At 41.6% G+C, this 14,099-nt stretch overlaps 1 protein-coding gene across 7 annotated transcripts in view; it reads right to left on the reverse strand.

The window, feature by feature from the left end:
- diaph2 (diaphanous-related formin 2) overlaps positions 1-14,099 on the reverse strand; it is a 391,722-nt gene that overhangs the window by 230,704 nt on the left and 146,919 nt on the right. For all 7 annotated transcript variants that reach the window (XM_080502643.1, XM_080502646.1, XM_080502644.1 and 4 more), the window contains 2 exons: positions 11,786-12,154; positions 6,594-6,708 (listed from right to left, as the gene is read on the reverse strand). In XM_080502643.1, the coding sequence (XP_080358769.1) occupies positions 6,594-6,708; positions 11,786-12,154 (484 nt within the window). The remainder of the gene's footprint in view (positions 1-6,593; positions 6,709-11,785; positions 12,155-14,099) is intronic.

Consider the following 14,099-nt stretch of genomic DNA (forward strand, 5'->3'; position numbering starts at 1 on the left):
AATATGAAGTAGGAATGAGAGGGAATTTCTCTCTCGCTCTCCCTCACTCGCTCCCTCACACAGATGCTGCTGCACATAATATCGTCTCCTACAATAAACCAATTACTTGTCATTAATATTTAAGGACCTAATTTCCATTCATATGTAATATATTAAAAACTTGCAGGGATGAGCAAAGAAAAGGGCTGACCCCGGAATATTCACAGTGGGCCGACTGTCCCAAAACAGAAAGAAATGAACATGAGGGTGGTTTTTGCTTTATTGAGACAAATGTCCACTGCGTTTATCAGCAATTACTCCCCCCCCCCTTCTGAAATCTGGACAATTACACAAATCGCTGCTTCTTGTTTCCATTTTTATAAAAGCTTATTTGACTTTTTTTAAGTAATGATAGACGTTTAATCCTCGTGTGGTTGAGACGTGAGTGACAGTCCAGGAATGGTCTTTTTACCCAGTCACCAATGGCAGCTCACAAAATGTGGCCAAACGCCAGTTCGTCATTGTGCTTGTGGAAGACAGACGCAGTGAAACAATGAGCCCGAGAGTGAGCGTGGGTGTCTCTTGACCCGCCGGGCTCCCACCGAAAACGGACACCGTTGTGTCCAATGAGGAGATCTCAGAAGCAGGCGGGGAGAGACGAGATAGGAGGAGAGAGAAAGGAGGAATTCCAGGGGAAGGAAAGGCCGAGGATGAAGATAGAAGAGGAGGCTGCCATGGCCGGGGCTCCCTGCTCTCAATTAACAGAATGTGGAATAAACAGAGATGTTCTCCAGGGAAACATGGCAGACCAGCAACCCTGTCGCCATAGCACTTTGGCATGAAAAAAAAAAAAAAAAAATCAAAAGCTCATCATTGTACATGTGCTATCACTACAAGGCAGACTATTTCTCAGTGGGTCGCATTGTCTTGAGTTAAGCTTAAACTCCTTAGACTCATTATATTGTGAGTATCTAGAAAGACAGAGGCTCAATAACGGTCTTGGGACATGTTTTTAATTTATTTTATTTTTTTCCCAAGAGCAACATGGTTTTCAAGGGTTCTTATCAACAAGACATATTGTTTGCAAATGAATGCGGCTTTAACGGGATTAAATATTTTGAGTAGCACTCATTGTTGCCGCTTTAGTCTGCGAGTCCCAAAGTTGAGTCAGTGGACCGGTGCAGAACAGACGCCGTCGGGGCCGGAGCCCCCTCTCTGCTGGTCAGCAACAGTTTGCTTGTCTGAGAGGTTTGCCGAGTGTCATGTGAGGCGGTCAGCCATGCGTGAGTGTGTTTGATCCGGTGGCCAGGTCGGCCCCGATGTTAACAGAGTTATTAGGGGACTTATTAGGGAGAGTCAGAGAGCCAGCTCACCCCCCCCCCCCCCCCCCCCCTCCACTGATTCCATCATTACTGCCGTTGTGGCCAGGTCATTACCGCCCCGCTGCTGAGGCTTTGTAGCAGGGATTGAGAATCTGCTGGTGTGCACACCACCTCGGCTCAGTGGGGAGAGTCGGTGTGGTGGTGGTGGTGGTGGTGTGTGTGTGTGTGTGCGTGGGTGGGGAGTCACCGAGATAGGAGGTAAGAGAGAGAGAGACAGAGAAAAAAAAGGGTGTCAGAGTGGAGAGAAGTCCTGGAGGATTTGATCAAATCCTTTGTGATGAGGGGGAGGATGATGACAGGCATCACCTGTAGTCAGCTTTTAACCAAGTTACCTTTCTTCAGCTGACCTTTGGAGAGATAAAACAGTTTGGAAGGGCGACAGGAAACACGGTGCGGTAGATTGAAAGAGAAATAGAAGACAAAAAAAAATAAAAATAAAAAATCAACAAAAACAAAAATTTAAACCATATCGTTCAAATTGTAAATCACAAAACACCTATTCAAGGTACAGTTTAACGATTGAAAATGAAAGTTTTATTGATGGGTTTTAATAATGAATCCCTGCAGAACACACACACACACACACACACACACACACACACACACACACACACACACACACACACACACGCACACACACGATAAGGATGAATGGATGGATGGATGGATGGATGAATGGATGAACCTGAATGGAATCAGCTGGGAATGTATTTATTTATGTATGTATGTATTCAGTGAAACTCCTCCATGCCCCCTGAGCCTAAATCAAACACACTCAGTGCAGCTCGCCCCGGCTTCCATGAACATACACATGCATCTTCATTAAGCCTTTGTTTTCTTAAGCATGACTGTCATTGACTTTCAAACCGCAGAGTGTATTGATTTACTGGACTACACAAAACTAACAACTTCCTTAATGACCCATTAAAAAAATGGGTGAGATCTTCATGACTGCAGTATGGATGCATCTCCTTAATATAACTGCTGTCACGCCGCTGCAATTAATCACTGGAATCAAATTAGCATTTACAGAATACAGAGTTCAAGCACATTGAAATATACAGTACACCCGGGGCTTTCCTGCTATTGTTGAATAGCCTGTTTTCTCGGTCTGCGTTGTTTCTGCTGCGAAGCCCAGACATCACAATTACAAAGTGGCATATGCCCTTTGCCCGTCAGCAATTGATGCCGGCAATGGAGGAAACATTTTGCAAGAAAGGGGGTGTGAAGTTTGCCAACATCAATCTTGTTTCAAATTGAACTGCAAAGTTCCAGCTGAATGAATTGCCTTTCAAATGCAGGAGGCCATGGCTACACACATTCAATCCCAGAGTGAATCTGATTTGATCCCAAGAGCCGAACAAAGGCACAACCCACTGATTGATAAAGCGAACTGAGGGAGAGTTAAAAAAAAAAAAAATGAGCCAAGTCAATAGTGAAGAGTGAAAAAAAAAGAGGGAGGGAAGCCAATACAGCAAAACTAAAGGCAGAAAGGAGGGAGGAAAAAAATAAGATGAGAAAAAAAAAAAAGAAAGCAGGACTGGGAACAAAAAAACATTTGAATGAGAAATAACACGACTCTGTGGCGTGGTCAGGTTGTTGTGCTGTGCCACTTTAAATCCAACGTATTGAGGTTGTAAAGATAAACAAAGACAAAAAAAAAAAAAGAAAACTGAGGAAAGTTACAGTGAGGAGAAAAGAGATGTCAGTCAGTGATTATTTTCCAGCTTCGTGTGCAGCAGGTAACTGTTAACAAAGCACACACAGGTGCTGCGGTTGAAAACCTGCCTTGACATCAATTGACTGGTGAGCTTCGGTAAATGTGTCACATTATCACCTCTGAAAGAAAAAAAAAAACCCTCTTACATTCTGTCTTTTATAACGTGAAACAAAATACCCGCATGTCAGTCAAAACTGAACGCAGCTCACTGAACCAGAATAGGCTGAAAGACACGAGTCACGTTGCTCCTGAAGACTGAACACTGGACTCTTTCTCATTCTGGTTCAGTGAAGGTAAAACTGTTTACGCTGCATTTACACACCTCTCTAATGGCTTGTTAGCAAAGACCATATGTGCCTCAACTGTATTAAAAAAAAAGTGATTACACAGTTCTTTTAGACATTGATTAAATGTAAAAAAATAAAAAAAAATGTTTTTTTAGTTTGAGATTTATTGTCAGCACTGTGGTGGAGTTATGTCTTCTGGTAACGTGAAATTGATATATGAATACTTAATTATTAAATATTATATATATATATATATATTTATAAGCTCTTTTTGATGAAGACTCTTAGTTACTGGGACATATGGCGGCAACGGCAGCACTGGGCAAATAAAAGAACACATTTCAATATAGTTTAGATTCTAATATTCTTAACTACACATATTATAAGCAATACTTGCACAAAACCATTCAAATTATTATTTAAAACAAGGCATGGAACGTTGAAATATATGATGCAGACCTACTTCTTTGTTCAACCTTAACTAATTGCATTTAATGAAGGCAGTTGATTTACATTTGCAGTATTTTTGGAGCGCAGTTAATACAGCGTGGTTATTTACTTATTTATTCATTTGTGTTTAACACGTGTGTGCTGTAAAATTATGCGACACCAAAGTCGTCAATGGTGCCAGTATGAGTCAATTGGTTATATTCTCAACCAGGCCAGAGCACCAGCGCATGATAAATGTCAAAAATAAAAAAATAAAAAATAAAAGTAAAGATGTGGTTTTAAAAGATTGAAGCTGAGCTTGAAATCCCTCTTGATTATCGTTTCCTTTTCTTGGTAAAACTCATTAAACAGTAGGACTCATAAAAGCAGCGGGGGAGATGACAGTCTTGCATTCTCAGTTGTTTTAAAGGCCTCTGAGCGCAATAAGCATGTGAAAATTGGGAGCCGTTAAAGTGATTCTTTTTTTTATTTTTTTCCTTTTACTGCCAAAGTGTTGTTCTTCAACAATGCAAGTAACAAGCCAGGATCCCACGGAACATGGAGATAACCGAAGCCTTCTCTGCACCATTTTCTGAGGGCAGCTCTGCGGGGAAGGCATTTCCACCTGCTTGCCTCATCTTTCACGATACACTAGGCCCCCAAAGTGTGCTTTACTTATAAATATCCACATTTTGTGGCAAAGATGGAGGTACCACAAAGAAGCAAAAACAAAAAAAACAAAAAAAACAAGTGTGTGTGTGTGTGTGTGCTTGTAATAAAGAAAACTGTGGCAATATACCAGACAAATGAAGTCAGTTTTCACTGGTGACTTGTTTGTCAAATCAGCACAGAGGATTTATAGTGTGTAGTTACAATGAGAGGTTACAATGAGAGTACAGCACCCCAGGAATTAATCTTTCCAGTGCTGGCCTCGCCACCTGAACCCACAAAACTGCTTTAAACTGCATCAACATCAGTGAAACAAGTGGGCCTGAGAAAAAGGAAGACTCTGCACACACACATACGGGTCAGAGTCAAAGCAGAAATGGGGTGGAGATCTTTTTTGGCAAAATGTCTAATGTTCAAGCGCACTTACCCTCGGATGTAATGCACTTGACTATACCGCAAGAATCATGAAACGTGGGGAGAGGAAAAAAAAAAAAAAACACAAATGAACGAGCACGTTTTTAGGAAAATCTCATCTAACACCTTTTCTGCAATACCATCGACATCAAAGCCCCACTCATTGACTTTCAACTTCACTGAAGGGATTGGGGGGGGGATATCAAACATTAAACAGCATTTTTCATTCATGAGCAAATCATGTTCTGTTTCAACAATAGAGGGAAAAGAGCTGATTCAGTGAAGTCGCTGCAGGGGTAATTGATAGGGATCCAGCAAAGGTAACTCCTGGGGGAAATGCTGGATCATGAATTCCTACCCTGCCAGCGGGAACACGGACTATCTGTGGAGCTTCTTTTTAAAACCCAGTGGGTGAGAAAGTGAATTTAATAAAGAATTTAAAAGAACATTTAAAGCTGAATTACAGCCACGTGCTTGTGGCTGTGTATTTATATCATTTGTTCTCTTACATTTAATATGAATGTTTTATTCGCCCAAAACAGATTATTAATCACGCGACAAACAAGGAAGGAAATGCTAATTATCTCAAATGCGGTTCAAAAATTGCTTGACCTTCAATTACTCTGCAAATGTCAAGGCGCACATGGTAAAAAAGTCAGCGTCTGGCAGATATCTTGTGGCAAGAGATGAGAAGCGAGCGCCATGACTGCCAGGCCTCTCCCTGCCACTTCATTAAGCTCCACAACAACTGTTCTTTCCAACTCACATTCTCCTTCCATCTGTATTACGCCGGCAAATCACCTTGCGGCAGCCCGGGAAAAATGTCTATTTATTTCACAGTACAAAAAAAAAAAAAAAAAAAAAGAGATGAGTCTGGTTTGTATGCTGTGAGAAAGACGGAGCGGGAAACTGAAGGCAGGCTGACTGGCGTCCAAACAGACGGTAGGGACGTGGAAAAACTTGGACATTTCTGTATGGTTCTGTCCACACATGCTGACAGAGCTTCCACTTGACTTGTTCTGCGCTTGGCAGGGCTTTGACTTCTTCCCTCCCACTGCTAGAGTTAGAGGAGCGTCCCCCCCGCACCCCCCAAAACACACACACACACACACACACACACACACACACACACACCCAAAAAAACAAATGCACTCTGCACTGTTTGTGTGATTCATCAGCAAGTCAGTTAGCCTGGCTGTGCGTCTGAGAAACAAACTGTCCGGGACAAGTCGACCCCCAGAGGTTTTCTTCACCAACCCCCCCCCCCATCCACCACCACCACCCACCTCCTCCCCATTCCCATCTTCTCTCATGGAGGCTTGGTCTATTGGGCTGCAAAAGGCTAGGAGCCAAACCAAGCATAGCTGTGCTTGGTGCAGTCCGTTCAGCTTGTGTGCAGAATGGAACCACTGATCTGAAACCAGTCAATGGGTCCAAAGAGCAAATACAATGTGAAGCCAAGTTGCATTTCTATCTTCCTCAAAGCCACATAGACACAGTGCAACAAGAACAGCGGCAACCTTAATTGGCACAGAGATATGAGCAGCGAGTGCACAGAGACAGTGGAAGAAAGCACAGTGTTTGGTTTTAAGATAATTAACATTTCAGTGAGAAAAATTGTCACAAGATGAAAGTGGCATGGCATCTATTTCCAGAGAGGCTAAATGAAGCACATGTGCACGGATTAATTACAAAGAGATGACACCTTCTTACCTTTGCTCTGTGACGAGAAGCAGAGGGAGAGCTGAGCAAATAGGTCAGGATTCTCAAACTTCTCTTCTTTGACTTTGATCCAGAAGCAATTCTCCGCCATTTCCTGAGGCACTATCTGCAATGGCACAAGGATTCCATTATCACCACCATCACAAGCCGTCATTCCACCGAGCTGCCACTCAAAACTTCTTCTCACTGGAGATGAGGTTTGTGAGTGTTCCTTCTGTGTGTGGACACACACACACACACACACACACACACACACACACACACACACACACACACACACACACACACACACACACACACACACACACACACACACACACACACACACACACACACACACACACACACACACACACCTTGTGTGGCGTCCTCGGAGTGTGCAACGAGACATAAAAACAGTATGTGGGGTTAAATAGATGTTTAAGGTGATCACAGGAATGTGGCTAAATGGTCACATGTGCACACACAACGAATGCACCAGACGCAACAAAGACCCATGTCTTCCACGTCCCGGTTTTCACAGACCTCCTGCTGAGCGACGGCGTTCCGAGACGACAGGAGGCCACAGGGATGCTCTCTAACCCCTCCTCTTTATTCCCTCCGTACTGTTCCGTCGACAAGAAAGCAGCAGCAGGAGTATACCGAGGGGCTCCCTCACACAAACAGACCCTTGTAACACATCACGGGTACGACCAGCTGATAATCTGCATGACACAACACTACAGCAGCTGTACATTCTGTGAAGTGCCACGTCAAGAGCTCCTACTTTTGTGGCTTTTTGTCGGCGGCCTACACTCGCAGTTGACCTGTTGCACTGCTGCTATTAACCTCCTCCAAACCACGGTAATTACACAGAGAGACGTGGAAGAACAATGCTTACGCAACGACGACGGCTGGCCTATCGTTCCCAAGGCTGTGTAGCCAGGATGATAAGTGTCATGAGTATTGCACAATGTCTGGTCCGACAACAAAGTATTAAGATATTTTCAGCCATGGATTTGTTTGGTTGTAAAGTCCAGATAACAAAGAGTCCCTGTAGTCTTATTTGCTGTCAAACCACACACTCAAATCAAAGATGTGTGTATGGAATGGCTGCAATGGCCCCTTTAGACACAGAGATCAATAATATAAATGCAAAACTAATACAATTGTACTAAATGATAAAAAAACAACCAATGTTGATGATAATGCGAAAAAATAACAGCAGTGTTTATTTGTCTGCTCCTACCACCACTCATCCTAAAATAATAATAATAGTAATAATATTAATAATAATGGCCAAAAGAATAGAAGATAACCAAAAGTATAAAAGCCTGTCCTTCACTAAAAACTGCTTCAGCCTGCTTGTTGACAATATGAAAGTGAAAAAGAAATGGAAACATCTTGTAAAAACAATTATTTGTTTTACAAGAACAAAAAGTTATATATTTCCAGTAAACCCCCAATAAAAAAAAACAAAAACAATAAGAGACAAATCCTTCAACTATGTGAAAACTAAACAAAGCTAACATCATAAAACGACCCTTTTCAGGGATAAAAACTCAGAAATGGACACAAACCAGTCTGACCCACTTAAGTTGCAGGATGTTGTGGTGACTCCCAGACCGGCACTGAAGTCCTTTCAAAATGAAGGATTAGTCACATTTCATGTTTGAATCCTTCTCTGAGGTGTATTTCTGGCTCATCAAAATTTGACATCAGCTTATTAGCATTATTATTACGACATGAACTGAAAGACATTTGTGTGTAATGGTATTTTCTGTGAAAATGTAGCATGGGTTTAATGTGTCTCTTGTGAATTTACAACTATTTAATGCAGGGGTGTCAAATTCATTTGACTTCAGGGGCAACATACAGTGCATTTCTATCTCCAGTACGCCAAACCAGTAAATAATAGCATTATACGCTACAAATAATTAACACTCTAGATCTATGTCTTTTTTCTATTTTGAACTATCCTTTTACAAAACATGACAACCCTGCAATTTGACAAAACAAAACAACAACAAAAAAACCTGCAACTTCAATAATATCATGCTTCAATTCACCATGTTCTTTACAACTTACAGATCAGTGGATCGATATTATACTATTTGTATCTTCAAAGGTGTAAATCACTTGGACGAATGTACCTGGAACTGAATACTATTGTCAGCTTGATTATGATCAGAAAAACCTGTCAAATTCTACAATGCATCATTGAGATTGACACATTTCTTCATCTCTGTAGAAAACCTCATCACCACATAAAAACATGTTTCTGCTGCATATGGTGATGAATGTGGACTTTGATAAGCAGGGCAACACATGATACATAATGTACATTACAAGAATTGAGGAACACAAATGATGTGTGTAATATTAGTATGTGTTCTCTCTGTCCCCCTGGATGTTCCTGCTGAGCCTGAGCTGAAAGAGGTGATTGTCTAAATAAAGCCATTTCTTATCACTCGAACTAATTTTGAGCTTCGTTGAGTTTAAACACAAGACAGAATCACAAAACAGCTCAAGTTATTTCCTTCATCCTTATTTCTGTTCTTATTTGCTTAAAATACACTTGAGTAGCATTCTATTAATCATAACAAAAAGTCATTATGTAACGTTAAAGCTGGTCTGTGGTTGAATTATATGCGAAAGAAAAATTATGTCAGCTTGCGATTCACTTAGTTTTTTTCTTAGGCAACATCCACACCAGCCAAAATAATCTTTCTTTACTGCGGCATTCTCAAAACAATCCCGTCCACACGTCACTATGAACTCTGCTCAACATGAGGCTTCAGGGCATGTAGCACACATGCCAGGCCTTTAGGGGCGCTGTGACTCACCAAATACACTAAAAACACAGAAGACCGAACACATAGAAATCTAGAAGTAGACTCCTGGTCAGAGACTTCTATGTGACTCTGAGTTCTGTAGATCTGCTGCAGCTTGGGTGGAGCACATAGTCCGTGTTTATTGTGGTCATTAGATGACATGACGGACCGCCGTGCAGGGTGATGACAGCATCTTTTTTTTTCCACAGATGATCTTTGCTGTCCACACCTCACAGCCAAGCCGGGGTTTTAAAATGTCACCAGTCTGGGGCCCCAAATTAATAAAAAAACAACCCAAAAAACAAAACTGTTTTCACATTTCTAAGGGGCTGTACACACCAGGGAAAACCAGTTAAACTAAACGTGCAATCACGGACTACAAACGCCGGTCAAGCTGCAGAAAGCTACACGTTAACAGCAGGAAGAGCATGGCCATAGACCTATAGAACAAGAATCATATAGAGGTGTATGTGCAGGAGTCTACTTCTAAATTTCTGTGGTCTGTCTTATTCTGCGTTTTTAGTGTGTTTGGTGAGTCACAGCGCCCCTAAAGGCCTGGCATGTGTACTACATGCCCTGAAGCGTGGCGTTGAGCTGAGTTCATAGTGAGGTGTGGACGGAATGTTTTGGGAGAAGACTGGAGAGAAAGAATAGGTCTTTTTTCGCCACGTGGCTGTACCCTGAAGCACCGCCTCGTGTGGATGATCGGCCAAAAACACTGCGTTTACGTGAACCGGCGTTCTCATGTGGACGGCCCCTTAATCCTCAACTTAAGCTTAAGTTGTTTAGTTTTAGTTTTTAGTTTTTTCCCTGTAGAAGTGACTGATATGCAAATATTGAAATAACTACAAACGACAGTAATTCATTTAGCACTTAAACAGAGCTGACATTTCTCTATGTCTGCCTGAGCTTGACTTTTCCCATGTGAATATCTTAAGCTTCTGGCTAAGAATGTACTGCCTTCCCTGCAGTGTTGGAGGACGAGTAATATAAGTGAAAATGTAATTAAACCCAGAGTGGAAAGAGACGCTGTATGCGCGTCGGGACATATCTTTCGAGGTTTGTCGGGAGATTTGACTACACGTGTTTCAGCAATAGATTTCTCTGACTTTCTAACTTTGAAGCAAAACAATATGGATTTTTTTTTTCTCCTTCTTTTCACAACACAGACATATTTCTCTGAGCGAGCCACACTGTCGATGGACATGTGAGAAGGTATTGGATAGAGGGGCTGCAGGTATGAAGAGTGTCTTTTCTTTCCCCCCGTTCTTCATACAACCCAATCACAATCGCTCCTGGCGCTCCTATACTTCCATCTGCTACACATGGCGAAAACAGACGACTCATGTCCCACTTAATCGACACAAGAGACACAGATTGTTTTTCCTCAGGTGGTTATGAATTTCATTTGCATCTCCGAACTGCATTTCCTGTGGAGGCAAGGTTAATGCTCCTGCTACATTAACCTGTTTTTGTACACTTTCAAGACAATGGGCGTCTGCAGTGGATGGCGTATGCACACGCTCATATATGGAAAACCCACAAAAGATACCACTGGAGAAAATGATTGATGACGTTTAAAATATCAAGACACGTACAAATAAACAGTTCCACCTTGTATGAGGAGGGAGAAAAACATGCTGTTGTTCCCGCTGTTTACGTGGTTAATAACTGGGTGGTTATAAAAGATCCAGCAAGGAAATACTTACATTTGTTTGTTTAGTTACAAAGGAAAAAAAGTTTACTACACAGCCAACTATTAATACTACTTGCATCACTAACATGATGAAGATTATTTTGTTTGCGCAATGTAATTGTAGGCTAATACACAAGGTCGCACAAATATGCATGAAAAACGATCATATTAATGCTGAGAAGTTGTGGGGTAATTGGTAAATTATCTATGGTAAGACAGCACCAAACTGCAAGAGAATGTCCCATTGAAATTGTATTCAAATGAGATGGAAAGAGTACACAACCCAGTGTTTATTCAATTATGCTAAGATTGTGCAAATCCAAGGACATTTGAGCAGTGGAAATTGTTTACTGTTTGAATCCTTTGAAATGAGTGCTGAGTGTGGAATAGTGTGGCTTAGCTGGGGCTCAATGGTTGTTTGACTTGATTAGGAGTGCGTTTAAATGGAGCTGCTTCTTGTTTGTACCTTTAACTTAGCATCCTTTTATTGTTAGATCAAAAACTTGCATATGTCTATAAAAAAAACAACATTTGCATATGTGAGTGTAAATAGACCACATATTGCATTTAAAAGAGAGCAATAGCACATTCCTTTCCCAGTTCCTCTCCGCAGACGCAGCTGCGAGCGATGCAGACGGGGATATAAAGAAGAGAGAATCAATAGAGCACAATACCTTGGTCCAGTTCACCCTCTTCATCACTGTTTCTGGCTTGTAGATCTTCTTGGGATCCAGTCCATAAGGCAGCTTGACAACAGGTAACGAGGGAGGTGGTGGAGGTGCTCCTGGGCCTCCAAAGGGGGGTGGAGGAGGCGGGGGCCCGCAGCCTGGGGGCGGTGGGGGTGGTGGAGGCCCGCCGAACGGTGGCGGAGGCGGCGGAGGCGGCGGGATGCCTGCGTGGCCCGGCAGGGGAGGGGGTGGTGGAGGCGGTGGGGGGCCGCCACCGGGTGGGGGCGGAGGGGGCGGCGGAGGTGGCGGAGGTGCCGCGCCACCAGGCAGTGGGGGGGCGGGTGGTGCTCCAGGGGCGGCCGGGCCAGCCGCAATCTGCAGATACAGAGGAGAACGTGAGTGAAGGTGAAGATTTGATCGGCCTCACGCCAACCTGAAGACGGGGAAGTCCAATATTTCACTGAATCCACTCTGACTTGCTTCAACTGAACAGTGTGTATGACTGTGTCTGTAAGTGTGTTGATTCTGTGGTGTCCAAGACTTGCTCAAACATTCATATAAGAGCCTGTCGTCCATGAGAATAAGAGGTCTCGGCGTCTTTTGAAGTCAGACTAAAGTCCCCATTAGGGGTGAACAAGTAGTAGTATTGAATGAAGTATTTCTGAATGTCTGAGAGACAAAAGGTACACAAATTAACTGTTTACCATAGTGTGTTTATATCCAGAACTCATATAAAGATGTCATGAACTCCTTGTTAAACATGTGACATACAAATAAACCTGAAAGGCCAAACCGACAGTGCTGGGATTATATGTGTTTATTTATGTATTTATTTTACAAACATTAAAATGGAATTAAAGATCTGGTCTTTAGACTTTTTCAAGCCAGGGGGGGGGGGGGCTTCTGCACTTTGTTCTTGTGTTTACTGAGAAAGGTAAATGACAATAAACATGTTGTGGACAACAGTAGTTCTGGTTGAGTTTACTCTGCATGAACTGAGTGAAAGTCAAAGTAATGTCCCAGTAAAATACAACACGAGGTGTGTATGTGTGACTGAAACCGGCTTATGAACACACAAAGCCTATTATCTTTATTGGGGCAAAGAACACATTTTCATAAGGACCTTTAGGTAAAGACAAATTATAGGTAAGAGCGGTTGAGGACAAAAAAAAAAAAAGAAAAGGTGGGGGGGTATAGTTATGGCTGAGCTTCGAGCACATCTGTGTGGATTAAATGTACTTCAGTGTTCCTGAAAGAAGAAAACAGGACACGTGTGCATAGGTGTCCTCAATGAAATAATATGATGATTACACCTGTACCCTGTAAGAAAACTACAGAAAACCTGTCGAGAGATTCCCTTCCTCAGAAATACATCCCTGTTTATGTATTATTCCAATATTGGCAGTAGTTATTGGATTTTGACATGATTATTCACTACTTCTATCAAATAATTACAAACTAGACTATCTGCTAAATGTTATTACAATTATGGGCCACTATTTGCCATATTAATAGGTAATGGACTTTATTACATTGAAAAAGGTACAAATTATTATATTGAGACGTATCACGTCATTTGTTATTGCACAACCCGATAACGACATTGAAGACAGTTTTAGAAGAGAAATGTAAACATACGTTAGTAGTTCCATGACTTTATTCAGCAACTCATCCTGTTTATCAATGACACGTTTGTTCGACTGACTTCACAGAATACAGGGTCAACCAAAGGTCTTTGTGGTTGGTTTGCCTCAAAAAACTGAATTTATAGGAAGGAATTTTAAAGAACAATAAATAAAAAAAACCTTCATTTATTTCCATCAATTTAATGAAATAGTGTTGCATTTTCCATTTTACTCAGCACTTTATGAAAGCAAGTCCTTGAGCAACTTTCTCCACACACTTCACAAAAGATCACGGAGGTGAACTTGAGAGTCAAAACTAAATTATAATTATGTGAAACAGAACACTCTGGGTGATTATAAAAAGCAATGTGCAGCGGTGTGAAGATACAGCCCGTTCTGTAATGCATAACGGTTATTTACTGTATTCACAAGCGTTAGAATTTAAGGCAGGTTTATAAACTGTTTATCTTGACATCAGGTCACTTCATATTTCAGTATTCATATTGATATGATTTACTTTGAATATTTAGCAAACCCTTTTTATCTACTGAGACTATAGAAAACCTTTTTTTTCTTTTTTACTAGGATTTGGAAAAAAAAGGTTGATCCATTCTGTTGATGAGTCATAATGGATGTGTCCTGTGTACATACTGTAAATGACAAGTTTCCATTATGTGTTTTCACAATGGCACCGA

This window comes from Blennius ocellaris (assembly GCF_963422515.1).
Source record: "Blennius ocellaris genome assembly, chromosome: 9".
In the NCBI taxonomy this organism is placed as follows: Eukaryota; Metazoa; Chordata; class Actinopteri; order Blenniiformes; family Blenniidae; genus Blennius; species Blennius ocellaris.